General features: G+C 40.2%; 1 protein-coding gene across 4 annotated transcripts in view; it reads right to left on the reverse strand.

Annotated features, from left to right (window-relative positions):
- Window positions 1–5,023: 5,023 nt before the first annotated feature.
- Window positions 5,024–27,965, reverse strand: part of cpne5b (copine Vb) — a 113,522-nt gene continuing 90,580 nt past the window's right edge. For 3 of the 4 annotated variants that reach the window (XM_070959645.1, XM_070959642.1, XM_070959641.1), the window contains 11 exons: window positions 24,536–24,577; window positions 24,190–24,265; window positions 22,151–22,204; window positions 21,427–21,488; window positions 18,497–18,543; window positions 16,354–16,535; window positions 15,968–16,095; window positions 14,570–14,672; window positions 8,106–8,163; window positions 7,309–7,382; window positions 5,992–6,308 (listed from right to left, as the gene is read on the reverse strand). In XM_070959645.1, coding sequence (XP_070815746.1) covers window positions 6,120–6,308; window positions 7,309–7,382; window positions 8,106–8,163; window positions 14,570–14,672; window positions 15,968–16,095; window positions 16,354–16,535; window positions 18,497–18,543; window positions 21,427–21,488; window positions 22,151–22,204; window positions 24,190–24,265; window positions 24,536–24,577 — 1,015 coding nt within the window. In that variant the 3' untranslated portion in view covers window positions 5,992–6,119. Of the gene's footprint in view, window positions 6,309–7,308; window positions 7,383–8,105; window positions 8,164–14,569; window positions 14,673–15,967; window positions 16,096–16,353; window positions 16,536–18,496; window positions 18,544–21,426; window positions 21,489–22,150; window positions 22,205–24,189; window positions 24,266–24,535; window positions 24,578–27,965 lie in introns of all 4 variants that reach the window. The other variant, XM_070959646.1, reaches the window with a different exon arrangement.

Consider the following 27,965-nt stretch of genomic DNA (forward strand, 5'->3'; position numbering starts at 1 on the left):
TTGAGCCACCAAAGGCCACTGGAGCAGCTTCACTGGGTTTTTGCAGTGGCCCTGCAGGGATCAAACACTGTTCTGTATGGAACCATGTGCATTTGTTATGTTTCTGCCCTCATCTATTCCGCTTCTCTTCATTTATTAGAAAAGCAAATCAGTAATTCAGGTTTTCAAAATAAACTCCATAATTCAGACATCTAATATGATTCCTGACAATAGGTAGGTATGAGCATCATCAAAGCATATTTAGGTAGTACTGATATACGACTTGGTGAAGGCAAATATAACCTTTCAGTAAGAGATGTTTGCAAACATCTTAAATGATAGTTCTCACTGATTACAGCTCAGAGAGATAATGATTATAACTCTGTTATCATTGGGACGGCTGTGGCTCAGGAGGTGTAGAGTGTGTCGTCCAGTAATCAGAGGATCGGTGGGTTGTAGTCCACATATCAAGGTGTCTTTGGGTAAGATGCTCAGTCCCAAATTGCTCTGTGTGTGAATAGTAATCACTCCTGATGAGCATGGTAGCCTCTGTGTGTGTCTGTGTGTGTGTGAATGGGTGAATGCCTCTTGCTTTTAAAGCACTCTGTGTGGTTGTAAGCCTAGAAAAGCTCTAAATACATGCAGCCCATTTGCCATTCACATCATTCGGCATTGTACACTGTCACTGACTGTCTCACAATCTACCCCTTATTCTGACGGAGATGTTGAAATTATTGAAAGTCAAAAGATCCTGAATCTTGTTCTCAGGAGTTTTTACAAAATATGCAGACAAAGATGGTGCATTAAAAAACATGTGGCTTCCTTGTGAAGGAAGAAGAGGGACATTTGTGAAAATAGATTATCACATTCTCCTTTGTCAATTTAAAGATAATATCCAAAATGTGTTATGTAATATCCTGGTTTTATCCCTCAATTGAAAAATGTAGACTGAAACCAATTTTATCAACAAGTTAGCCTTTGGTGGCTAACTGAACACTTCCACGTATGTTATATTCCTACATGGGGATTTAACCTCTAATGTTGTGCTAATTAATCTGGTATGAATTAACTTTTGTATGTTCCCTATTTTGGTTTGGATTTTTTTGCTTCAAGGAAAGAAATTGGAAAACAGTCAATACAACATACAGGCTGTAGTGACTTAATTTCCCCAGTGTGGGATCAATAAAGTCTTATCTTATCTCTGAAAAAGGTGTACAAGACCTCTCATATCTTTTTAAAATGAAATGGCAGAACATTGTCATACAGACAATACAAATGATAACAAACTCCTGAATGACATTGACTCCTTGTCCATCATGCAGAAACCACAGAGCAATTGTGATGTTGCAGCTGTCTTTCATGAGGTTTTGTGGAAATTCAACTGCACTGATGAAACAATCATATCATAGAAGTGACAACACGCTTGCCATATTGTTCCAGACAGGATGATCTGTTCTGTGACTCTTTTAAAGTTTTAGAAATGTTGTGAAAGTGATGAATAATGTGAAATTATGAGTTTATTATTTGAGTTTCCCTCAAGCAGTTAGCACTCAGCTAATCAGTCACCAGCAGCCTGACTCCATTTTTAAAATGAACCTCACCGTTCTTCTGTATTTTAAGTAACAAATTAAATCACTGAGTACAAAAATCAAAGTACAACACTCCAAGAACTTTTATAAAAGTAGTCATTTTTTAATTAATTTTCCGTTAAGGCAATCCAATACAAAGCATTTCACAACCCACCATATGACAATAATCATGTACAATAAAAACCCATTTAAAGGAAAGTAGAGAGTCATGCAAATCAGAAAACTCAAGAGATATAAACAACAAAGAGAAACTGCGGGATTCAACAAAAAATGAATTTTAAAAAAGTGTTAACTGTAACATGCTAATTAGCTACAGTTTTTAACCACTGGTGAGACAAGAAGTGTTTGGAGAACCAGGCACAAGAGAGAAGAAATAGCAAACAGTCCACAGAGCTCACTGCCATGTTTGGCACTGACATGCATGTAATCTGGTTGGGCTGGTTCCTATTTTACAGATGGCAGCACTGTGGGTAAAAACTCTCCAATGTACCCCAAGAAAACATGCAGTCAATCCGTCATACTAATAAAATCAGGGCTTTAAAGAGGATATGAAGTCACTGTAATGACAGAAACGGGTGTGATGGCTTGTCATACAAACTCCAAAAATAGATAAATAAATATCTTCAAAACAGCATTATTCCTGAAAATATATATAAACATACACAATGAGCACTGCTCTCGAGGATAAAGTGCTGTTGGGATGCTTTTATTTATTTCATCTATTTCATTCCTATGTTACTCAACAGCATGTTATTAATCTGTATGTAACTGTTTCACTGTCTGCTGTTCTTTTGTTTTGTATCTCGACACCATTGTAAATGAGAATACACTTTATATCCTAAGTCTACTCTTATCTTTTTGCTGTTGACCATTTCTTCTCTTATACAAAGATTTACAAGCAAACTGCTGTTTGCCATTTTGACCACCATCACCTCATTATCTCTCCTCCACCCAAGAGCCATACTTGTCCACCTGAACTGCTTTCCAATACAGGGCTAAATGAGATGGAGTGACTGCCTTTCACATCGTTAAGGTCTGTACTGTAGTTTGCTACATGAGACATTTGAATGGAACATTTTCAGCTCAGATTCATTCACCCTCTGCATGGAAAGGACACCTTTTACAGTCTATTATACTCATTGGAGCATTGTTTTAGTGTTCAATTAGTCTCTACTACAACGAGGGGCGCATGAAGGTCAGAGCAGTAAGCAAAACCAAGTGAAACTGGATCATTTTATGAAGAGAACACCAACGGCTGTGGTGACAGTGACAAAGATGGAAAAACTACAAGTAAAATTTAGTAGCAGTTTATATCTATGCTAAATGCTAATATTAACATGCTAACATACTCGGAATGACAATGCTAATGTCTTGATGTCATTTATGTTCTTGGTCCTAAAGAGGTACTGGACAAATAGAATTTTTGACCTGACCTGACACGACAGAAAAAGTCAGGAAATCATGATAATCATGAGGACACGTCCTCTGGGGACAAAGACATGTGAACCTAAATTTCATGACAATCCATCTGATAGTTGGGGATACTGCACACTGCTGATGTGGCTGACATTCAATTAAACTAAGTAAATGCAGGCTCTGCATCCCATGAAAATCCCTTTTTATGCAGCATGCATATGGCTGCCTTCAGTTCTAGCCTTTCTCCGTCTACTGTATGATTTTTTACTAGGGTGTCCTGTTCCTTTCAGCGCGGAGCCAGAAGTCGAAAGGCTAATAATGTAGCTGTGTAACTATGGCACTCTAAAAGAAAAACAAAACAAGCAGGAAAGAAACATTAAATCTCCAGTTTGAGCAGAATTACCACAACCCTGATTCCAAGAAAGTTAGGATGCTGTTAAACATAAATAAAAACAGAATGAATTCATTTACAAACAAACTGTGATCCTGAGCCCATGTAGTAACATCCTTTATTCAATCATGTGTTCACAAAGTGGTGAACCTCTCTCCATCCTTGCTTGTGAGCAACTGAGCCTTTCCAGGATGCTCCTTTCATACCCAATCATGATACTGTCACTTGTTACCAATGAGCCTGTTTACCTGTGGAATGTTCCAAACAGGTGTTTTTGGAGCATTCCACAACTTTCCCAGTCTTTAGTCGCTCCTGTCTCAACGTGTCTGAAACATGTTGCAGCATAAGCTAAAACATGAAATGTAATGTCTTTGTACTGTTTTCAGTTGACTATATGTTTTAAACAGCATCCCAACTTCTTTAGAGTCAGGGCTGGATGTGGTTTGTCAGATGATGGTAGAGAAAAGGAGATTTCAGTGTGACATTGTATTCTGTACTTTTATGAAAAACTCTCCCCTCCTTGTGGCTGTTATCATCCTACTTATGTATCCTGTGTGCATACTGATTAAAACATCCCTATAAGGATCATATTCCCTTTAAATGTCTTCATTTTTAGAGCATGGTCTCTGTATCTTTGTAAGGTGACACGTCATTGGACCGTCAGGGATATCGTTGCATCACTGCGCAAAGATGCATCTCAAATTACAAGCTTTGTTACTTATGTGGTGAAATGAGATTTGCTATGTGAAAGCCAGTTTGTTTTTGTTTCTTCAAACTAAACTGATGTCACAGATGGTGAGAGGCTAGAGAAAACTAAGATTAGCACAAAAGGATCCCCCTTTACCCTGTGGTACAGACAGATTGTTAATGTGTTTACACATGAGAGAATTACTTATGTACTGAATGTAATGAACATAAATCCTGAAACTCTCGAGACCACTTGTGAACTATCTCCCACCAGAGGCTTGTAATACACTGCGGCAAGGACTCGGCTGTATAAAATGTTAATCTCCAGGGAGGAACACTGGCTGTGATCGCACTGCGTCACAGTGTGATGTCTGTGATGATGGGGGTTATGTGGCCGCTGGGTGCGTACGGATTTGCGCTGACATGGAAGTCTCAGAGGTGCAGAGCTGGTGTGTTTGAGGGTAGTATCAGGGCTGGATTAACCCGCTATCAGGTTCTGGGGTAGAAATTATATATGGGCCATAATTAATCACCATGTTCCTCCAGTTCCCTCAAATCATTTTACATAAACTAACCAGTGTTCCTTCAATTTCCTAAAATACACATTTATTTTATTAATAGGAAACATGTGTATAATGCATATTAATGGATGCATTAACTGATAAGGGAGAGGTATGAATACTAGATTTTGAATAATCACTGCCTTAGGACCCTTACTTTGCGTGTATATTGTGCTTTATTGGTATATATTACCAAAAAAGACAATTAATTAAATTAGCAGAAATAAGTGTGGAGCAGTTGCCTACTTTTCCAGGTTGGTACTCCAGCTATGACAAGTATGAATTATCATTATTATTATTATTATTATTATTATTATTGTTGTTGTTGTTGTTGTTGTTGTTGTTGTTGTAATTGTTGTTGTTGTTGTTATTATTATTATTATTATTATTATTATTTCTTTGTCCTGTTTCATTGTCTGACTTAAGTGGTTTTTACTGTATCATACAAAATGTACTTTTTTGTGGATTATAAATATAGAAAGAAACAGAGGTTATGAGAAAGCAGTTAATGTTCTTCCTGTGTAACATCGTCCCTCAATGACAGGAATTCATCCTCACTGAATGACAACCTTAAACAAGCCTCGGTCAGTATGCTGAATTGCAGCTGCAGTACAAAGATACCTGACTTTCATGAATAAATTGGGTACTTTCTTAGGAACAAAATGATTAAATATGATTACCCTGGCAGCAGCGCCATAATCTTGCCCTTGGTATAAAGAGAGTTTGTCTTGTGCTTTTTATATGCGATCACTTAAAAATAACTGGTAACCACTTCAAAATGGATAAAGCCTCTATCATATGTCCATGCCACTCTGAATAACATTCGAGAATAAATATATTGAGATATGGGGAATTAAATTCTCATACAACATGCTCTTATAAACATTTGCCTAATAAACAAGAGAAGACGTGACACCTCATGGTATGATAATCCTGATTAATGTTCAATGTAGTCAACTGTGATCCTCCTTCATAACTAATGCATTAGCAGATATAGAGATAATCTCCAAATATAAAAAACTAATTCCAGAAGGGATAAGGTGTCTAAAAAATATCACTGAAATAGGCCACACTGATGACGAGGAAGGCTTAGGTCAAAGTTCACGTGTCCTGATACACTTAGAGAAACAACCACAAACAGGCACAAGTTTCAACCACAACATGACCTTTTTGAACCGACCTGCTGTCAAATCAGACGTGAAACAGTCACTGCCTCGGTGTCGCTTAAAAGGCTTTCACCAATGAGTCCTGGAAAGTTTACAGCCTCTCTTTAAGAGAAATCAGCCAAATAAATATATCACAGAAAACCAAAAATAAAAAGTCCTGCTCCAGTAGTCACTTTGAGTATATGGCACAAAATTCATCACCCATTTCCTGGTGCGTCAGCTCCAGTTTGCACCAAAAAAAAAAAGAAAAACAGGAGGCAGAGAGTTCCCACTGGACTCTGAGTGGCTGCTGCATGCTGTCAGTCCTCAGTGAACAGCCAAGAGGAGGGCTTCAGATCTGTGTGTGGTGTGTGTGTCCAGGCGGTGTGTAGGGGGGTGGTGCTGGGTTGGGTTTGATCCCCCGGCTCTTCATGTAAGAGATGAACTGGTCGGGGATCTCTGCTAGCACGTCCTTAGCGAGCCGAGCCATGCTCAGCACGTGGTTGCCAGTCCGGTCCATATAATCTCTGAAGGGAACAAACTGAGGAAGAAGAGAAGATGGTGTAATATCAGTATATTTATGTACAGTAGTAACTTAATGCTCATGTGGATAAAGAATACACACAGGACTTGACAGCATATGGTTTCCTCTGTCCACAATAATGCCATGTGTGGTTTTGGGGCTGTTGTAGTGATTCATGAAAAGCTCTAAATACTTTTGACAATGTATGCAAGTAGGTTTTGGGAGCAGGGTGCTACACTGAAAGGAGAAATCCAGGGGGCTCATGTTTAAGCCCCCATGTTAATCAACATTTGCCAGATCCTGCAAGCTTCAGGATGCTGATCTGTTACTAATCCTGTGCTCTGGCTTCCCTCGGGAGAGAGAGGAAATAAATGAGCCCAAGTGAAAAGATATGTTTTTCTACAAGGGTCTGATAAAGGCAGGCTTACCTTGGATTTTCCCATCTTTTGTATTATTTGTCATAGCACGTCAAGGCTTCCCCTGGGAATTTGTTTAGCAGAGGTGGTAGGCCACACATCCCATCATATGATTAAATAAGAGCAGTGGATGATGGCCAACACAACCATTACAAATAACCATTAAATACCATAAATTGCATTGGGTATTGCCCCACTTCTGCTTCTAATTAACTCTTGAGTTTTGACACTACAGACACAGAAAGGTGATCAGTCGGTGGAAACACCTTGGCAGTTCTGTGAATAAGATGCACAAAGTTTCCCTGTGACACAACACATCAAACTTTTCAGCGCGCTCTTCTCAGAGGAATTCATAGGAACCACACAGATGTCCTAATCTGTTAGGGCTGTCAGTACCAACAGATGGTGTTTTGTCAAAAACAGACATTTTAATGTCCCAGCACAATGGAGGTAACAGTGTGAGTGTACAGCGCAAATGTAAAAATATGACACACACATGCTGTGAATCACTGGAAATGCTGCTGCTCATAAATAGTGATCTGTATCTCATTGCCAAAGACTGCATAAGGGACATTGCCTTTCATGCTGTAAAGGGCAGTCACCTGAACAATGTCTCTCTCTGCCAGTTTCCCCCGGGACGAGATCCTGATGTCATCACCATCCAGCTCTACCATAGCTGGAAGACACAAGTTCACACACACATGCACGCACGCACGCACGCACGCGCGCGCACGCACGCACGCACGCACGCACGCACGCACGCACGCACGCACGCACGCACGCACGCACGCACGCACGCACATGCATGAATACACACAGTGTGAGAACTATGCAAAGACAGCTCCCCTTAGAACAGGGACAATGTTGATACACAACTTATGTAAAGGTTTATTTACTGTGCATCACATTAATACCATAAAGTTTTGCATTAACATTAGTAAAGGAGAGACGACATTAAGCTCTGAAGCTGTAATCTGTCTCTATTGCGTGTCTAATAAACTAATAAGTCCTTCATTGTAGCCTCTGTGCAATTTAGAATCATCTCTACAAAACAACGCAAACCCAACAATTAACCTCAGCCATTTCTTCTACAATTATGCCTGCATCCACCTACGCATTCCCTCCTCTGCTGACTCGAATGAGTTTGTACAGTAATTTTGTCTCGGGCATTTCACTGAATTAGTGTTAGAGAGGTTAACGCTGGCTGTAACAGTAATAGACTGCAAGTTGTATGAATTACAATGTCACTGATTTGTTGCTCTTCTCCTGTTTTAATCAGTTTAACTGATGAACTGCCAACGTTTTAAAATATGTTTTCTTTCTATCTTACATTATATTATATTACCTGAATATTTACTAGTTACATTTATGCAACAGTTAAAATAAAATGTCACCATACCGTCAAATTCAGCCTGACCCACTCCAACTATGATGATGGACATAGGAAGCTTGGCACCCTGCAGAGAAATGCAAAAAGAGAAGTAAAAATATTTTTTTGTTTCAACATACACATGTGCATATTTCTTTATTAAAAGAGAGGAGAGAAGCGCGCCCACATCACCACTGACCTGTCGCACTCATTACTGTATTTCAGACATTATAGCAGTTACGTGTTCACCCACGCAGGTTACAACCACACAAATGTTCTGTTTCACCTTTTAACTACCTGATTGGCCTTTAATAAGACAAGGCCTCCAGAGAGAATTAGAGGGCGAGTTAGAGACAGGAAGTCAGAGGAAGAGGGCAAACTGGGGAGATGCATCAGTAGAAACTTGTTTTTGTCTCTGCTTTCCTTATTCTTGATGTTTTATGTCCCCAAATCCAATTTTCTGTCATGTGAATGCTCCCTGACTCTTATCTTGTGTTGACAATTTGTGTTTGCCCACTGAATGCTGGTTATCAGGCTGGGGAGTGGAGATTAAACTCACTGACAACGCTAACAGTGTCCCAAGAGATACCGGGCCAATAGGTCGGCTGTGTCAGCACTAAAGCTGTTCTGACAGCTTAAAAAGCAATCACATTCATCCCCAGAATCCCAGCCTGGATTCACAAAACACTGACCTGCAAAAGGAACCGCATTTTGACATTACACAGGCAAACTCTAAGAAGCTGGTTGAGGCAAAAAAAGAGACATTTGCTCACACGAAGGAAAAAACTGATGATTCTGGTGGCAGAAACCTTGACATGGTCTCATGTGGCAGATCTGGCATGGTGGCATTTGTGAGCTGGGAGAGGAGGGAGAGGGAGGAGGTGCCATCTTTAATCAGTACAGCGACCGTCCTCAGTCACCCGCCCAGTCACTCCCAAGCCACACCTCAAGTCAGATAACACTGCTGATAGTCTCCTTACTGTGGAGGTGTACTGTCGCTGAACAAAAGCAAACTCTTCATTGAAACAGCAAAAGATGACAACATCTATGAAACTGATAGGGTGTGCAAATAGTTTGATATCATGGTATGCTGACTGTCCGATGTCAAACTGCACTGCGATGAGATGTTGATGTTCACAGTCTTAGTTTAGCATGTTAGCATGCAAACATTTGCTAATCAGCAAAGAGTTGATGGGAATGTCATTATTTTCAGAGGTATTTGGTCATGAACCAGAGGACCGGACAAACTGAAATTTGGCAAACCAATTTATTGAGACATTTCACACAAAAGTGGCACAATAAGAAAAGGCAGGGGATCATCTCTGAACAATGAACGTCTAAGATTTGGTACCAATCCATCAAGTAGATACTGAGATAAGTGACAGGTACTGGTTGGACTCAATGAAAAGTCAGAGGATCACCGAAATCAGTACGAGTAATCCTCTTGGCGCCATGAATGTCTCAACAAAAATTCATGGAAATCCATCCAATAGCTGTTGAGATATTTCAGTCTGAACAAAAGTGACACTAAAAACTTTACAGGTTTACATATGAGGACTTTCTCTGACATAATGGTTGATTACATTGAACATCAGTAAAATAGATTTACATGTGGTTACAGTGATTTGCATGTGTTTGCTGTATTGAGACATTGATGACATTGATCATTATCAAAAATGTATATTCTAATATTGATTTTTTAGCCAAAGCAGCCCTTGTAAAGTACATGATTACACACTGTGTGTATTCTGTAAACAATTCAACCAAAACAGCTTCTTTCAGTCTCTTCAAAAGATTTGCATCTGACTTGTATTATGTGCAACTTAAGTGCTTTTCTTTACATTGTGCTTGGGTGACAGTGACTGCATCACTCTCTGACAGGCCAGCTTAGTGTCTGTTGTTGCAAATTCAGGATAGATGTCACCATCAATGCTTAACGGCTAAGCTGCGATTATGTGTAAAGAGTTTTCTGCAGTCATGTATTTTCACAAAGCACTCATAACAAGTGCAGTTTTATCTCGAGCACAAGACAAATGTACTGCGGCAAATCAGGCAACCTCTTTTGCCACAGGGTTGAGAGCACTTTCTGTTGACGCCACCTCAGCTGCAGCACATCAACGCGATTATCAGTGTTAAACACAACTCCTGTCAGTGCCTGTCCTCCCACACACACACACACACACAAACACTGGAGCTGGAGACATGCGCACACATCTGAACATCAAATGCCACCAAAAATAACCTGGCAATCCACCATGCCCCAGTTTTGCCATCCTCCTGTCGCCCTGACTGGCAGGCGAGATCCAGTGTAATGAGACAACAAAACAAAGCATCAATCAGCATTCATTACGTCCACAACTCAGTCTAAATGTGCTGCTTCAATCCAAATGTCATCCATGTGCAAGCTTTGATGGGTGTGTGTATGCTCTTGCATGTGTGGCCACACACCAACAAGTTTATGGATATATGTTTGGAGAGGCCTGTCAGCACAGGGGTCACCTGAGTCACGAGACCATCTCTCATTGGCTGTCTCAGATCTTAAAGCAGCGGATTGAGGACATTTAAAAAAACAGCGACCACTGAGTGCAGATATTAGCTGTTAACTGGCATTAAGAATAGCACATATGTTAGTACAGAACATCAGGAATAATGAGCAGCTGTCACACAGTTCTCTATCCTTCACATGTTGACAGACTGAACTGTGTTGAAAGGACATTAAGGATTTAATGCAAATTAACGCTTATGTTTTAGAATAAATGTTAATGCCGTCACATACTTTAGTATTCATGTAGACACTGAATTCATCCTGATAAACTTTTGTTGTTGGTGAATATCTCCTTTAGTAGAGGCTCAGTTTCTTTACTTGCGCTGCTTCAGTTCTTTTACTTTAATAACTGTAATCTTGAATCAGTTTAATCACATTCATGTTACAACAAGAACGCACCCAGAGAGCACATACCTCTGCCAAGACAGCACAGTTCTTTTGATTTGTTATGAATATAAATGAATTAAAATAATTCTGCAGCTCCAGCTTATGCCAGATGAATATAATGGAAAGGGACAACTTCAAAATAAACATCATTTCTTTTTCCATAGCCCAACTTTCCACGCAAATTTAGATATACTGCTGATTAACAGGATAAAAAACAAACAAAGAAAAATCTTGGTGCAGGTAACAACGTACATTAAGCAAGTGTCATTTAAGGTATTGTATTTTGTTGCTTTATTTACTGTTTCTGACTTTAATACTGTTTTCAATGCAGCTCCTTTAGGATTGCTTGATTAAATGTCATTAATAATCCAATATGCAAGAGCAAAAGTGTAAAGAATTGATTTAAAACTCTGCTTATCTGCTCTGGTGTAGCAGGCCCTGCTACTGTAACTAGATTACTAATATTACTTAGGGGAGTAGCTGAGTATTAACCTTTAAGGCCAAGGAGCACACCAGTCACTTACTACATTAGTACTTTGTGGAAATCGGTTTGTGGATGCTGTCAGAGTGAACAGAGTGGCCAACATCATCTGGGATAGCGTTGCATTTGGTAATTGCATCACTTCAATCACAAGTCTTTTTCCTTGTTAAAAGTGAAACACCGCTTACAAAATTACATTATGTACGAAGTCGAGGTCTTTTCTGTTTCCTCATACTTGGAGTGGGTGCTTCAACTTCGGCCAACTCATGGAGTAAACTTTCCCACGGTTAGCTAGCTGACTACAACAGGGGACAGTTGTTTTTTCAGCTGGCAAAATCGACAAATGAGAAACTACTTCTGTCTGAAATGAATATCTGAAATCAACGACTCATTTGTTCAAAAATAACATAGAATTTTGATGGCATATAAGCCACCATTATCAATGTAACTGCAAATGTTTCTAGTGTGAAAGCTTGATGTAGATGTAGCAACAGTAACTAAGGGAGCAGGATTTAACAAATGGTTCAGTTATTGTAAGAAGTATCAAAGCTGGAATCTGAAATAATGGTTGAATGCAGTGAATAGTCAGTACAGAGCAATAGGCTGTGTCGTCTGTTCCACTCATGGAGAGGACTGTACTTGTTGCTGCTCTATATATATCAAGGTGTTTTTGGTTTTCTTGGTTTCACATCACTAGGTATCCCATTACCTCCTACACAGCAAAGTCATGCATCCAATCCAAAGTGAACGGGGGTAAACTGGTTGTGAGGGGACTTTTGGTGGGTGATAGCACTGACACAGAGATCAAGCACAAAGCACTGACAGATAACAAGTAGAAGATGAGAAAAGGAAGAAATCAAAGACAGCAGATGATTTTCTTATGGTCTGAATGCTGACAGATGTATGGAGAGAGCAGATGAGGACAAAGAGATTTAGATTTCTGAGAGGGAAAGAGATGGAGAGAGACAGCACAAGTCTTTGTACTTGTGAGTGAGGGAGTCTCACAGCTCCGCAGAGAAAAAGAGGCAGAGGTGGCAGAGGGACCCAGTTGTGAGCAGAGGAGGGGGATGCTGAATGATTGACAGGTGGGTTTCTGTAGTATAGCAGATTCTGTTGTGACTGATAAACCCCCTTTGTTCCCCCACATGGGTCTGTATCACTGAAACACACAAAACACTTGCATGCACAAAGGCAAGCCCACTCCACACGTTCATACTCAATGTACAGAGATTTGTGCTCACTCTGACCACCTCTCAACCCCGCTCTTTGCTGAAGATACCTTCCAGCATGAATAAATATGAGGAAAGACTTGTATAACCTCAGCAGCGTGTCCTACCTTGCCCAGCATCTGTGGGGAGTAAAAGGGAAAGCGGTGGAAGCAGCAAGCATCGGTAGACAGTCAGAGTGAAGGCAGTGAGATAGAGCAGCAGGCAAGATCTTAAAAGGAAGGTGTGGCTGTTCTAATGTTTTGACTAACAGTCGCAAATTCCCTTTAAATCCAGTCTGCTGGGTGTTCTGTGCCTGCGGCGGGAAGGGGAGGAGGAGGAGGAGGAGGGGAGAGGAGAGGAAGAGACCAAGAAAGAGGAAAGGAAGCCATCCACCTGCTATCGAAAGCTGGAAAAAAGGGCAGGTTTTGCGGAAAGCTCAGGGGAATAAAGCGCAATGCTGTGTTTTTATTTACAGATGCAGCTGCATTTTTTCAAACGTTGCATTTTTTTATAAATATGTTCACTATCTTCATGGGTGAGACGGACAAACACCTGCACCTTAACTTAAGGACAGTGGAGGATTCTTTCACAGGATGTGGGCGTGGAGCTACTTCGGCGCAGTTGTCAGGTAAATCATTAGTCGATATATTGAGCTTTAGAGTATTCTACGCACGGCAAAAGTTTTTGAAACAAGCAATTACAGCCCAAAAATTGCAGTTATGTGAAGCCATTATGGTAATTCTTTATCTTTACAGATTGAAGTGCTGCTGTCACATGCTGCGGCTGAATCAGAGTGACAACTGCAGAGAACATCTGGGCCACATGTTCTTGCCTGAGAGGGAACGCTCCAGCTAATCAGAGACACAGTACCTCCATGCTCAGAGAAAAATATTATTATTGTGGAGACAATTAGTTGATTTAATCAGTTAAAGGACTGACAGTAAACTGACATCAATATTGATTATCAACCAACTGTTGAAGTAATACTGTACATTAAGCAAGTACTCAGCTCCTCAAATGTGAGGATTTATTTTTTTAATTTTTCTTTTTTGATACAGTATCATTATGACCTGAATATCCTCTGGTATTAAACTGTTGATCAAACCAAACAAACATGTTAAATATGTCACCTTTTGCTGTTGGAAATTATGATGGACATTTATCACTACTTCTTGGCTTTTAATAGACTGATTAATTGAAAATAATTTTGGGTTTGTTGGTCAGTTTAAAGGAAAAGTTTGGTATTTTGGGAAATATGCTCTCGTTCAGAGAGTTAGGATGAGTAGATGGATACCACTCTTGTGACTGTACAGTAAAAATGAAGGTACAGACAGCAGACGGGTATCTTAGCTTAGCATACAGACTGAAAACAGGGGGAAGCAGCTAGCCTGGCTCTGTCTGAAGATAAGAAAAGTCTCCCTGTGAGCACCTCTAGAGCTCACTAATTAACACATTGTATCTCATTTGTTTGATCTGTATAATGACTGAAGGGGAAAAAAGACAAGCTGTGGTGTTACGAGAGGTTATCTGCTGGACTCTTTCTTGGCTGCAAGCTTTCTAACAGACTTGTGTCACCATGAGGTTTCCAACCCACCAGCAAAGAATTTATTATCTTTGGACAGAGACAAGATAGCTGTTCCCTTGTTTTCACTATTAATGCTAAGCTAAGCTTATCGGCTGCTGGCTGTAGCTTCACATTTCTCCTACAGAGAGGAGCGTGGCATCAATCTTCTGGAATCCCCTATTTCACAAAATTTCAAACTATTGCTTTAAGCCCTTGATTTCACAGCACTGTCCTCTTAAGAAGCAGATAAAACTAAAACATGTCTAGTTTTATGTAGGATGGTGTGTCCCCCCAGTTTCCCATTCTTACATTTACAATGGCCTCTTTGGTCTGGGCCATGTCAGAAATGACACCGTCTGTGATGATGAGGAGCACAAAGTACTGGGAGCCATCCTGCACTGCTGCTGCATACCTGCACACACACACACACACACACACACACACACACACACACACACACACACACACACACACACACACACACACACACACACACAAAGAGAGAGATACAGAAATTAGAGGATGCTGTATAATCTCTTTAATACTCAGCAAATCTGATTTATTGATGGATTTATCTAAACATTGATGTAGAAAATAAATCCATGATAATATGTTTTATCACACATTCTCACCACAGGAAAATTCAATAAAAACGTTCTTTGTCATTGCTGTACCCCTCATTAAAATGCCTCACAAATACACATGGATTAATCAGCCCAAACAATCAAGTTTAAAACAAAGCTGCCTTGCAGCGTTGGATTCACTGATTAACACATTTGTTAAAATCTCTTCCTACTTGAGTTCACTTATTCAAATGCTAAACACTTGGCGGTGTATTCTTACAGCTATGGCTCCCTGTCGCAGTTTGAAAATCGTGAGTCAGTTTTATCAGAATGTCATTTTTAATTACAACAGAGAATTATCGTAATCTGATGGAGAACTGTTTGGATATGGCTCAACAAATGAAAGCCTGAGGGGAAAATTGACAGTGGGAGGTGGAGGTGGAGGTGGATGTCAGGGGCACCAGAGTCCACTCAGATCATATCACCATTTGCATACTTTTTAATGTGTTTCGCTGTTTCTTCCAGCAGCTAAATCCACTGTTTTGATAGCTGTCAGCCAGTATAAATTCATATTCAGGCAAGCTGCTCCTGCTTGTTGTGTCTGGCAGGACAGATATTGTCAATGTACCGGGTCAGAAAAGCAGTGGCACAGGAAATCAAAGCCAGTCGAGGCCAGCAGTCAAAAATGTTGATGTGAGTGTTATTTTGATAACTGAAATCTTATTGAAGATCACAATCTTGCAAACATTGTGGCACAAAAGCAGAATTCTCCTGAAAAGCTGATGATAAACATATCAATTAAATCATTGTCAGTAGGTCTGTTGGAAAAGCATTGAAATGTGTCTCCTCCTCTCTGCATATAAACACTTTTAGAATATATTTGTGTGAAATTAACTGTTCACTGTTCTAATTGTTGTGTATTTAGTATTTGAATGAGAATGACAATGGGAATGAATAATGTAAAAATCACACTTTCAAACCATCACGATATAAAGTCAGATAATAAAGAAAAAGCGAGTGATAGATTCATCAAACCTTACAGTATGTTGAAGTATCTCACATCTATTCAAAGGGCAACTCTTTGTTCTTGTTGCTTTGCTTTAAAAAAAGTAGGAGCTGTTCATCAGCTGCTTTGCTTTCTCACCTGGCAACATGGTTCACCACAGGAGCGAAGTTAGTTGGCCCGTACAGCTGCACTGTCCTAAGACTCTGGTGGTATGCCTCTAAGATTCCCTCAATGCCATTGCAATACGGATTTTCCATGTTTCCATTCTGAAAAGGTGAGAAAACACTGAAAATCAATTTCATGGACTTGATGAATGCATTTATCAAACAAAGAAACACCAAGCTCTCTGTCAAAGCACACTGGTCACATTAGATGCTTATTGCCAGGTCATGCACAGAATCCATAAATAAGAAAAAAACCCCACTTTAAATTAGGGGGGAAAAAAAGACTCAGTGGCATTGAAGTTGGAAATAAAAAGCATAAAATAATAATCAGAAAGTGAGATTAAAGGAGCTTGACGTCACCAGTGGAAACTCATGTGACACCCGTCCGTCAGGAGGCAGCTTGGCTCCAAAGCCCAGAGCGGGGAACATCTTGTCACTGTCGTAGTCCTGAATGATCTCCCCAACAGCCTTCAGGGCCATGGCGTAGGCGTTCAGCTGGTAGGGGTTCATGTAGTGCAGCGAAGTGGACTGAGAGGGGTTACCTGTCAATTACCAATCAATCAATGTCGAGGTCATTGTGGTTGACGAGGGACAAAGACCTCACTTCTAGAGCGTAAGATACAGTTTTTATGCACCTCTTCTGTAATAATGTGGCATTAAAATATAATTGTCTTTGCTGCCACCATGCATCACAATTAACATGTTTCCTGTCAGGTGGAGCTTTGTGTTCCTCGGAGATGATAAATCATTAACAACGGATGAAAGGAAAGCCATTGTGAGAACTGAATTCCTCCAAATGACAAATAAATTGAGCATATAGAATGCTTGTCAATAACTTTGACCTTCTCAAATATCCCCTCTGTAATAACACACTGTGCAGTCATTCAGTATTATCAGTTTGGGTATTTTGGATGTGTTTCAGAAAATATTGCTGTCATTGCGCTCAGTGAGGTTGTAGGTGACATGTGCTCAACATTTGATTAGTTGCACCTGCTATCTGACAGCAGATATCCGGCGGTTTGCTTGGCCAGGCTGTGGACTCACATTGTGTAACACAAGTGATCTTATCTTATCTCCAGAGTGCAACAACAAATTGTATGTCACCTTGACCAACACCACGGATGGAAATCTCAGCTGTTTGGGGAAACTGACTGTTCACTGTTGCCTGATACCAGACAGAATTGTCAGCTCGTTACACTCTGTTTCCATCTTCAGTCTGACATTGCCTCCACTCTGACCAATTTTTGTCGGGGAGGGGGATTCAATTTTCCCTGACCAATTGCAGAGACCAATGTATCCACATAAATCTCATTTGACAGTGATGCGTAGATATGCTGACATGTCGGTATACAATATATACATACAATACATATACATATACAATTAATAATTAATATAATTCAAACAAGTGAGTTATTTTACCCTCCCCCAAGTGGCCATTCAAGGAACTGCAGTTATTGCCACTTCTGCTACGTCAAGCGCTATTTACATAGCAGTGCTAATTAGATCAGTTGTCTCACACAATATTGGGATCACCTGGTCATGTTGTTGTTATTATAGTCATAGTGACAGGTCAGAACGCTTTGATAGCTACGATCATAACAGAAGTTGACCGATTGTGTGAGCGTCTTCACTTGTTAATGATCTGTAGAGGTCATGGAAATACCAGCCTGCTCAAAATCATGAACAGCTAACATTACCATAAATCCTGGTATGAAAGCATCCAGGGCTAGCTTCCACAAATTCTGGAAATACTGCACAGTAGATTTGCTTGTCATGTGCTAGTAACCTGTAACCCCACAAAATGGATTTTAGCTCTGCTTGGCTTTGGAGGAAAACACCGGTTGTTACTACTGAAAGTAGTAAGCTGGTTAGCCAGACATGCTAGCAGTACAAAGGCTTAAAAAAGGCCCCACCTTCCAAACTTTTGATGTGTCTTGTATTTCTCTTACTGTAGCCCGATGCGCACCATCTCAACATGTGGAAAACTCCAAAGCTTGACAGACCCAGTTACGACTGCTGGACTATGATTGGGCAATTGCTGGTTGGGTGGGAGAGTTTAGTAACAATCAACTGGGAAATGAGGAATTCAAACTTGGCACATCAACCTTTTGGAACATGTGTTCAGGCGTCATTAAGGACAGTAGTGTAATTAGACTTAAGTGTGGTTCTTTACCCACTGAGAAGTCTTTATGTCAATGGGAGGGATTTAGACCATTTGCTTTCTTTTATTTTTGCTAAATTGCCTGCTACAATCAGTATTTTGACTGTATTGACAGAGCATTTAGGAGGAAGAGCAATCCAGGAACAGGCTATCACTTATAGGTGACAATGTGTGTACAGTATGTGTCCTTGCACCTTCTGCTTGTGTGTGTTGTGGAGTGATTGATTCTGAAATCGGACATGCCACATACAAAGAGCACTACTATCTATTCTCTACGCCCCCAGTCCCCCTCCAACACACACCCACCCACCCACACGCTTTGCTGTGAGTATCACTCACCATTAGATGCTGTGAAATCGATGGCCACAGTGAAATTGATCTGCGTCCTAGAAAGGGGATGGAGAAGAGGGTATGGGAAAAAATCAACGACAGACCAGCCAGCAATAACAACATGCCAGGCCTCATTAAATTCCAGTGCTCTCACATTCACTCACACACACATATAAACAGTACACACATACTACATGTCTAATACGAGAAAATGTGATACTTAAAACAGAGGAACATCAAACAAAATATGGCAAATATTTCTTATGATGATTACAAATAGACCAATATTTAATTGCCATACCTTCTCATTTTATATCTTGTCATTTTTATATGCATTAAGACACAGAGTGCAGTTGCTCAGTCCGCAAAAAATATTTAAATGATTACATTCATCTTCTTATCTGACTTTCACCTCCATGAGAAGGAGTAGCAGGAGGTACAGATGAGACACTGAGCTGGGTAACAACCAATTAGACTGATGGAGCACTTAAGAGCAAATCATAATCCAATTTTCCCTGCTGATGAAGCAATACCCTCTTCTTGCTAATTTACGACAATGAGACGAGGCCGTTGGGGCCTGAGCGACAGCCTCTCATCATCCTCACTGCACGAGAGTCACCAGAGAGGAAGGCAGAAAATGATACAGTAATAAAATGAGCGCGTTAAAGATTCACATTAACCTTTCAGTGTGAGGTGGGGACAGAGAAATGCCACAGCCTGACGCGGCTAACCTTACCATTAATTAAACTTGATTTCATTAATTCATTAAGACTCTTGAATGTATTATTCTCTCTGCCTGCGAAGGCCGGTTTGCAAATTGTACACTAATGAATGAGATGTTTTTCACTGTGATTCTCTCTTCAGGTTTAGATGTGGATTCCCCGTCAACTCTGTCTATGTTTGTGTGAGTCTGTGTGTTTGAGTGTGTGTGAACCTTTGAGCTTAAAGGTCAGTATTAAAAAAAAAGAAGCTCAGACATCTTTTGCAGAGTCTTGTCACTTTGTTGAACCCTTGTAAAATGAGCCTCCTTGACACTGCAGTACGTAGTTAACTCTTTTCTCCTCACACAACTGCAGGGTATCAACAGTTATTATGCTTTTCTCCGTCGGAAAAATATCACCTTTTGCTGTACTAATACTAAAATTTCCTGTTTTAGTTTTTCCCTTTAACAACATGACTTCACCCCAATTAAAATTCTCTAGCAGTGAAACTGAATGTTCAAATTATTTATTGCCTCATATAAGATTATTATTTGACACCAAATCATTGATTACAGTGGTTGTCAAATAAGACATAAAAGCAGTCAGAGTTCACATTTGCATCATGACAAAAGCAAATATTACAGAGCTGGTGTAAAAAAGAATTTTACACGTGGCATTCCTCCTGTTTTCAAGCGGCAAAGAGCTTGGACAGTTTACACACTTCCCCTACTTCCATCCATTTCCTAAGAGGCAAAAGGCTCAGGAATTGCAGGAAGTGAGTAATGTTAGCAGGCAGACTGATGAGAATTATATTTTTGAAGTGACGCCACTAAACCTTAAGGTTATTGTATCATAGATCAGCCAAAGCCAGGAAGCATCAGTGGAATCTGTCACACTTGTCAGCACTGCCACAGCCCATAAAACCCATGACAGCCTCCCCACTGTGATAGGACAGTGGACATCAAAGCACAGCCCAACCTGCCTGAAAGGCACACTTCACCTGAGACATACTTGACATTCCCCAAGCTCTAAAACTGAAGGTTGGTACGCACTACAAAGACAGTTTAGCCTTAGTTAGCTCACTTAAATATGTTTGGCACTTAAATACTCCAGACAGCACCTAGTGTGAACTAATCAATCTCGCAAAGTTGGAGTGGAACACTAATGGTGCCACTATATTCTTATATTAACAACTTCCCAAATAACTACTGTACCCAATTATCTGAAAGGGCTCACTTGTGATGACAAACCCATGTAAAACTGTCACCAAACTCTTTCGGTTAATTGTTTAGGTTTTACAGCTACTTGTTTGGTTCAGCGTCACCTCTCTCATCAGTGCCTCCAGACGCAGCATTCAGCTGTTTTCAATAATGCTCTGATAAACTCACTGTATGCTACCTGCTCCATGAGCCTACACTGGACCGTTTAGCAGGTAAATAACCAAATATCTTTGTTGAGAGTTGGAGTGCAAAACAGAGCTGAAAGGAGAGTGGAAATTGGACTTATATTAGCCAGGTGGCCAGAAACAGTAGCTCAGTGTCTTTTGTATTTTTGCTGATGTTGCTTCTCCCCTCCTGCTGCATGTGTGCGCTACTTTTGTTGTTGCTGTACTACCTGATGCTGCTATTTGTTAGCCACTTGCCCGTGGTAGCGTTTTATGCTATTTTCTTTTATGTAATGTACGTTGTATGTGTTGCTGTTTCTTTTATCTTTTGATACCCCTCTAGTCCCTGTCCTATTCTCCTCAAAAGGCTCTTGCCTTTTACCAGGCTGCCATTGTAAATAAGAATGTGTTCTTAATGACTTGCCTGGTTAAATTATGGTTAAATAAAAAAATAAATAAAAAAAATTGAATGTGTAAATGCTCAGCTGTTTGCGAGCGAACTCTTTAAGGTGGTAATATGTCAGTGTGGTCATTACAGTGTGCTGTGCTGTGGCCAAATATATCAATGAATGAAGGCTTAAGCAACTCAATGTGATCCTCAATACCACATGAAACGTTTTAAAACATCATGAAAAACAATGAATCCTGAATGGTGACATCATCCGAAACCGTTACCTGCAAAAATAAAATCTAACTTATAAAACCTATGAAATGCTGAAATGCTTTAGATAGTCTGACCCATCTACCCGTCTGATCAAATAACATAATATTATAACCTAATTTCTCTCCTTAACTGATGTTACACTGGTTTACACTGGACATGTTCTGTTTACTTGCGTGTCATTTCCACTCACCCTCCTTTGATGTAATCTAAGAATGTGAACTCTGACTCCACTGAGAACGAGAGCAAGGTCACCTGGAATTGAACACAAGGAGAAACATTTGATTAAACATTGATGTAATGATCTTATCCTCCTAATATAAAAACAACATCTTGAAGTAGCTCAGCACTTTGGTAAAAGATGTGAGCCGGCTGCTTTCTGATGACTGACTCATTTACATTGCCAGAGGACAAGTTTGAAAAGAGGATGAGATGCATTTATATGCATTGCTTGCTCATGTCCTCACTGCTGGATAAGTTGTGTGAAAATTGGTGTCTCAGTTGGTGTCGCCCACTCTGATCTCTCAGAACTTATGTCCTTTAAGCTCTGCAGTGCTTTCATCTTTCACTTTGTCACAACTGCGACAAGTACACATCTTGCATAATCGCCTATAGTACCACATACTCTAATATACAACACATCTAGAACTATTAAATAGGTTATTTTGTTGTGGCTACTAGTGAACAAACAAGGCCCATTCTTTTTCCTCTTACCAAATGTTTAAATAAACAGGTGTGTGATATGAGAATTAATTTTTCCAGCACATAGAAAGCACAGATTGGCGTCTTCTTCCAATAAGTCTGCACTTGATGTTAATTAATCATTCAACACAAGCACACAAGTCGACACAAAAGTAGGTGTGGAGCAGAAAAGAGGCACAGTGCCAGTCCTGGTTTGCTGCTGTCGCCATACTCACTGTTCCAGAATTGACATATTTCTTTTTCTTCATTTTCTTCTTGGTATTAATCACCTAAAAAATACACACAAAGAGGTACAGATGACCTGAAATTAACATATGTATAATATAAAAGAAAAGGTATTCACCCCCCCCCCCACCCACACACACACATATACATATTTGTATATACACATTACTATATGTACACATACTGTATACAGGTGTGTAAACCAGTGCCAATAATCAAATATTGGAATTTTGTTTTAGTTTTGCCAGCGCTTCCAAAATCAGATGATAAATAAATATATATTGAAACAACATGAGCCTAGTTGAGCAGGTGTGACTTGAACGGCTTTGTGCAAAAACAATTTTAAAATTCTGAACATAAGCGTCTTATAAAATCTGTTTCAAAAAACTGATTTCCAAGGCTAGGCTCTTCAGCAGCCAACAATTTATTCAAAGAGTCCGTCAACCATTAATCCACCCAAGAAACACACTGCATTTGCAATGTGTAATTGTAAAACTCCCTATTTCTTGCTTGCTGTTTTTTTTTTCCTTTTTTTTGTTTACACACATTAAAATACAATTTCCATCACTTATTTAATCCCCACCCCCTGTACTTTTACTATATAATTCCTTTCTAAATGGGTGCAACCAATTTAACGCAGGCGCAAGAGCATGCCATCACATAATTGTATGTATTTTATAGGTGGGATGAACAGTGACTTTGTTCATGCAAGTTGACAGAGGAGATTTTAATTTAATGAAGATGAGAAAGGACGTGTGCACATGAAGTAACAGATGGGGAAAGCCTAGCTCATGGGAGATCGCTTAGAAACACTTAATATAGCAACACTTCATCTCGAGTGTCTTATACATGTCAATCACTCTACTGAAGGCGACAAGACTCCAAATTCAAACACAAATCTGGGGCTTCAGAGAATCGATGGGTGACACAGGCTTAAGCCTGCAAGACTTACATTTACTTTTTCTACCGCCTCCAGAACAAGAGAAAAATGTCAATCCAGAGACCAAAGATGTCTCAGCTCATTACCTTGTTCCTCTATGGCTGCTAGGCATGAAAGTGACAGCCCCTAATTTAACATGGGGGGGGTGGCAATTTGTCTGACACACTGAACAATCTGCTGATGCAAAAACTAAAGGGCCTTTCAGTCTCACTGGGAGGTAGAGAGGAATCAAGAGTAGCGGATAATGGAGCTGACATCCAAAAGACAGGTATTTGTCCTTCGGCTGAAGGCCACCAAACCACAGAGGCATGAAGGTATTGACATGCCCTCCTTCATGGTTTTAACTTTCAAGTGCTAGATTTTTATCCAAGAACTGAAATATTTCCTCATGAATTACCATAATAAATTCTGCTCCGGACACAACAAGGATGATTTCAATCAGCATGACGCACAACTTTGTCATTTTCGGGCCTTGCACATCAACGCTGGATTCTGGGATGAGACATTTAAATGAGTTGTGTTTGTAATTTGCATACAGAGTTGTATTGTGTGCTATTAAGAGGCACGGTAAGATATCCCATGAGAAATACTGAGAAATAGCTATGATCATTCTAAATCCCCGGATTGTTCTCCTATTAATCCTGTTTCACGCTGCTGCTAATAGCCCCATTTCTATGTATGTCAGCATCCAGGTGATTATTGTGGCAAACTAAATCTTGAAATTTGAAAAGAACAACAAGACCAGAAGAAATATTTAAATGGATGCATAATTGCTTGGGGAAGGTGGGTGGGGTGCACAGAGACTGTACCACATAAATGCCCTTTAAAGAAATGAAATGGGAACGTATGGAATAACTTTTTCAACATGTTTTTTAACTCTTGAATAAAACCGTGTGTTTGGTGCAAGAGTAGAAGATATCCATGGAAAGGAATGTGCTGCGGTAATGGAAAAAGGTGCAACAGTGATGTCAGAGGTAGAAATGTCACTGGTGTCAGAAATGGGATCCAAGACACCCGGTGCAGTGGGATTCCAGATCTCAGGAGCCGACAGACACGCTGTTGAACTGTGAAAACTGTGGAATTGCTCACCTCGTACACATTGAACTGGCTCTGCCCTCGAGCTAGCTCTCGGTAGCTCGTTGTAAAGTCCCCAATGAAGTCGTGGCTGGGGGGTACAATAAAACGAAAGGAACACCGGTGAGTAAGAACAAATAGCTGGTACGAATAACAGGACAGATGTTTAGACAAAATGGAATGTCGTGACAGGGAATGATTGGTTCCTTGGGAGTATGTGTCTGGAAAAAGTTTGATCTTAGTTCATGTTTGAGTTCATATTTTATAATTGAACATAGGTGGTTCTTTAATTAGAAGATGAACTGCAGGTTAAACAGTCATTAATTCAATACCAGTAGTATGTCTTGGCAATCACACTCACCTGCCATCCCTATCCCAATCATACACCTCCACCTTGATTGTTCTGGGAAAAATAATAATAATAAAAAAAAACATCAGACACACAGGCAATCAGGTTAGATTGTAAAGCAGCTAGTTGGCAAACAGTCTGACCACAAGGACCACATGATCGTCCTGTATACATGTATAGATAGAGAGAAAATATGTAAATATATGAGGCCTTCTTAGTGACAGTGCTGCTCGCCAGAGGAGCAAAGCTTGGGGGATGTTTGGGATCTTGCACGTAGGACAAGTCAGTGCAGAAGCTGCTGTATACTGTGCTAGATGAGAGATAACTGAAATATAATGCTTAGCTGTCTTGATATTCTGCTCTCAGCATGGAGAGAGATCAATTCTCATCCAACCAATTTACAACCATTTTGAGAAAATTAGTGTGGCTTGCCAGTGTCTGTCTTCGTCTGCTTCAAAATGATCTCCGAGGTGCAACATTTCCAAGTGCTGTCTGGAGTTGCCTTGTAAACAAAGAAAAGTTATGTTTGCACTGAGTGTATGCTTGAGTCTAAAAAATACTGTACGTGTTGTGCATTTTCTTCCTTAACATGCAGAGCCAATATATAAAAAATGTCCGTTAACTTGCTGCCAGTCTTCACTACCTTTGTTGGCGCATTGTTATGCTTGTTGGCATTAATGCCACCAACTGTCAATCAGCAGAATAGTGTGAAATCTACTGCAGGATGCGGATTTGCTTGTCCGCACGCTTGCCCGTGCATACCCATCTTTGCGTTTGTGCATGCTGCAAACAAAACCGGGACCCACTTGTTAAAAGCTCCACAGCACTACCAATGGTAAAAAAGAAATCTTGAAGTAAAGCAATTGTCTTAAAAGAAGAAATTATTTTTGCAGAAAATGATCGGGGGTTCCTTCTCAAGAACTTAATAAGCGCCATTAAGGCTTTTATAATTAACAAGGACTGGAGACAGCAGCTACAGGTGTGTACTCCTGTTTCATGCCAAGCCTTTGAGCTGTCATGTTTCCTGTGCCAAATACATGGGGCTCATTGAGGAAAAGACATTTATTTTGAGTCTGTTGTTCAGTTTGGTGTGTTAATGACTAAATTATGCACTGGGTTGAGTGCATCTTCATCCATATCACAACAGTCATCATAGCTATGTCAAAAGAACAGAGCTATTTTTAAATATCATCCTGGAGCCACAACAGGTATTATTCAATACCCTCTGTCTTGCCAAACATTCAAATTGATCCTCTAAAGTCAGCTGATATAATCTCCAGATCATAACCAGCACGAACATAAACATAACCTGATGGCTCTCCATGATGTATAGTAGTCCAGTAGAAATTCTAGTGTTAAAGTCTAGTAGTCCAGGTAGAAATTGTGGGTAGTTTGCTGTCTGACCAATGATCTTAAACATTTCCAACCACATGGCTTTTGATTACAGTCTTCTTCCTCTTCTTCTTTTGGATTTACTGGCGGTTGTCAAACAGCTTTTGGATGCATTACCACAACCCACCGATCTGGAGTACTTAAAGTGTTTTAAGTGAAATAATACTAAGGGAACCACAAAATCCATTAAAATGGTTTTGTTCTAAAACTATGCTACTTGCCAGCTTTAGAACAAGGCGGAGCAGTTGGCTGCATCTTGCAAGAAAAAAAAAAAAGACAACTTGTATAAAGCACTTCTTCCAAAAATTGTAACTTGCAAAAAGCAGCACGTTATCTTCCAACATTTAAAAGAACATCGGAAAAAAGACGCTGACGACATTTTACACAAATGCAGCAGAAACAGTGTCCCTGCAGAGTGAAGAAGAAGAGAAAAACTTTTTTTTGCACTTTCATTCCTTAGTCACATTGATCTCAACCCCATGTCTCCCCTCTCTCCCCCACTTCGTCTTACACAAGTACTGACACCAGCCCAGATCCAAAGAAAACAGAAGCAAGCGGCACATCAGAGACTCTTTCCTGTCACTGAGGAATTGAAAGATCCCTGAAATAAGCCCAACTTCCTCCCTGCCACCTGGCCCCTGTCGTTCTGTGGTGACAGTTTGTTCTTTTGAGGTTATCTTCAAGGCTGTGAGCTAGAGAAAATGTGCTTGTCACCCAGGTGGTAGAAACATGATGCTTATCTTCCCGTGTGGGAAAAGAGATGGAAAAAGTACAGGTACGACAGATACAGAAAGAGACAGGGAAAGGCATCCCTTCCCCTGACCAGTCAATAGGCGCTGGGTGTTTTAGTGCACGCCATGTTGCTCAAGCATCAGGAAGCTGTCATAGTACCGGCTCAAAGCATTTGCCATCATTTTATTCCAAATCCTAACTTTCAGCTGCATCAAAGGATTCAGATGCTCAGATCCTCGAGTGGCTCCTTGAACTCTCAGAACAATATACACTCCAAAACTAATCTGCCGCAGATATCTCCAGCTACTATTCTAAGGCATCTTCAGTGAACATGACTCATCTTCAGTAATGGAGGCGCATATAATTGAGGAAAAAAAGGAGGCTGCATTTGACACTGAACACTTCTTCAGTTCCAATTACACAGATCTGTCTGTGATCTCTTGCCAGTGATGAAAATAGACTATGTTTGAGTCACCTGGGTGAGCATGTTAATGAGAAAGAATGGATTCTTTTGATGTTTTCCATGAATTATCAGCATTAAACATATATACAAGTACTTTAGGTACCACCTACACAGAGGAAGCGCAGTATACGGGGGTGTGGAGTATGTATATATGTTAAGATGAAGGGAATTTAAATTTCTTCACACACCAGTTGTTGAGCAGAATACACAACTTACAAGCACCTTCCATTTCCCTCCTCTCTCTTCACACTCCTTCATGCTCTTCTCCTCGACTACTCATCTGGAACAGGGACTTTGACTTACTAGATTTCTGTTTCTCCTTCTGTAACAATTTTTTCATTTTTCCTTCCTCTCCTCTCCTCTCCTCTCCTCTCCTCTCCTCTCCTCTCCTCTCCTCTCCTCTCCTCCTTTTTGCTAAAATGTAGTCTATCGCCTCCAGAGCAAAATGTATCCACATATGGAGAGATAGTTTGTTCAAGGAAACCTCAAATGCTCGCTGTCACAAGGGACTGGATCTGGCGCTTGAAGGACAGGCAGCCTAATCACTGTGCCACCCTGTCGCCAGCTGGCAAAGTTGGAAGGTGGAGGTGTTTTTATCCTTGTCTGTGTGTGCAAGATATTTTAAAAGGTTACTAACAAATCTGACTAAAATATGGTAGACAGATAGCCTTTGGCGACGATTCAGATCTGGAGTGTTGTGTCCTAGCAATAACAAGCAATGCTTTCCCAATGACAGATTATATGCAGCCACGATTGTGCTTGATCCAGTGGAATCTTTGTTCAGTGTGGCTGCACATTGTTTGGATGTTGCCTTTGTGGCAGAAAAAGAATTTAACATCATCATTTTTCTCTATA

The sequence above is a fragment of the Chaetodon trifascialis genome, chromosome 3 (genome assembly GCF_039877785.1).
Source record: "Chaetodon trifascialis isolate fChaTrf1 chromosome 3, fChaTrf1.hap1, whole genome shotgun sequence".
NCBI classification, from domain to species: Eukaryota; Metazoa; Chordata; class Actinopteri; order Chaetodontiformes; family Chaetodontidae; genus Chaetodon; species Chaetodon trifascialis.